We start from the raw sequence: 1,332 nt of genomic DNA on the forward strand, positions 1-1,332 counted from the left end.
GAATTAAGTACCAAAGTGTGAATAGGGGTTGTTCCAAGAGTATTCTGAAGAAAAATGAATAACAAATAGTCCATGATGGTTGCCAATGTGTGTGCTCACGGTGCAGGCATGCCAGTATGCCCCTCTCCAGGCCCCTCTCCAGGCTCCCTGAATACTGACCAACAAGAAGAGCAAGACCAAGACCTGCCACACTGTGAAAAAGTCTTATACCAAAAAGGCACATCATGTAGCTCCAAAAACTGTTTAAGGCTGCAAGGTGAGAGTCTTGAAGGGAGGAGACATTACCAATGTTCCGAACCTTTGAGGTAGAAGTCAGAAAGGACAAAGTCTTAAGGGCCCAAAACCAAACAGTGTGTTTGTGAACTCAGAGACTGTGAAGATCTGGTGCAGGCTCCATGGCATATATTTCTTTGAAAGTAGTGGTTTTCCTTAGGGCTGGCAACGGTACAGTGCTGAAAGCTGGAACAAGAGATACAGCTGAATAGGTTGCTCTAGGAGGGTCTTCCAAATATTCAGAAGCAGCAATAGCAACATTAAGATTTGCAGCAGGGACTTCAGGAGTCACAAATGTTGCAGGGACACCCTGAGTAGCAGGGAGTTCAGAAGCCACCGTAGCCGGGAGATCATGAATGGCAGTCGGAAGTTCAGGTGCTGTAGCAGCTGGGAGTATAGATGCCACAGGAGTACCAGCGGGCGGGGACGCAACTGATACTGAAGGAGTACAGTCTGGTAGTTTAGGTGCGGCAGAGGCACCAGCAGGAACAACCGGAGCTGTAGCCTTAATAGGAGAGCTGTTAACTGGCGTAGAAACAGGTACTGTTCTTGCAGACCAAGAGGAAGGGGGTGCTTCAACTGCAGTAAGAGTGATTGGAGATGCTGCTTCAGTAGCAGATTTAGGAGTACTAGCAGGCGGAGCAGCAGAGATTGGGCTTGCAGATTCTGTAACAGCTAGCATGGCTGACGGAGGATCAGGGAAGGGTAGGCTTTCTGATGGCTGGCCTTCAAAGTCGTGTGTGCTCCCGTGGATAGATGGGTCTGGGGTATTGACTGTTGGCAAAGCTGGATTCCAGACAGGTACTGGGTATAGTTCAGGATCTGACACATGGTCTGGTGCACAAAAGTCCATAGAAGCAGAGTACCTCTCTGACTTGGTCACCTCTTTAGAGGCTGTAAGTGTGAGTAAAGGACCGTCATCAAGGGTAAGAACGGAACAATCCTTTGACTCAGCAGGATCTCCAGCCAGATTATTACACTTGATTTGTGGTGTAAAGGCAGTGTGAGCGATTTGGCCCACCGAAGGAGTTAATTCTTCACTATCTGAGCAACAGCCTG

General features: G+C 48.5%; 1 protein-coding gene across 1 annotated transcript; it reads right to left on the reverse strand.

Moving 5' to 3' along the window:
• Window positions 1–364: 364 nt before the first annotated feature.
• LOC138525917 (uncharacterized) lies at window positions 365–955 on the reverse strand. Its single transcript, XM_069636205.1, has one exon. It carries the CDS (start codon window positions 953–955, stop codon window positions 365–367), a length of 591 nt encoding a protein of 196 aa, XP_069492306.1.
• Between the last annotated feature and the right edge of the window lie 377 nt (window positions 956–1,332).

The sequence above is a fragment of the Ambystoma mexicanum genome, chromosome 7p, assembly GCF_040938575.1.
Source record: "Ambystoma mexicanum isolate Mex_15411 chromosome 7p, UKY_AmexF1_1, whole genome shotgun sequence".
In the NCBI taxonomy this organism is placed as follows: domain Eukaryota; kingdom Metazoa; phylum Chordata; class Amphibia; order Caudata; family Ambystomatidae; genus Ambystoma; species Ambystoma mexicanum.

Coding starts and splice junctions, on each gene's coding strand:
- LOC138525917 (XM_069636205.1), bottom strand. CDS start 955: ATGCTAGCTGTTACAGAATCTGCAAGCCCAATCTCTGCTGCTCCGCCT.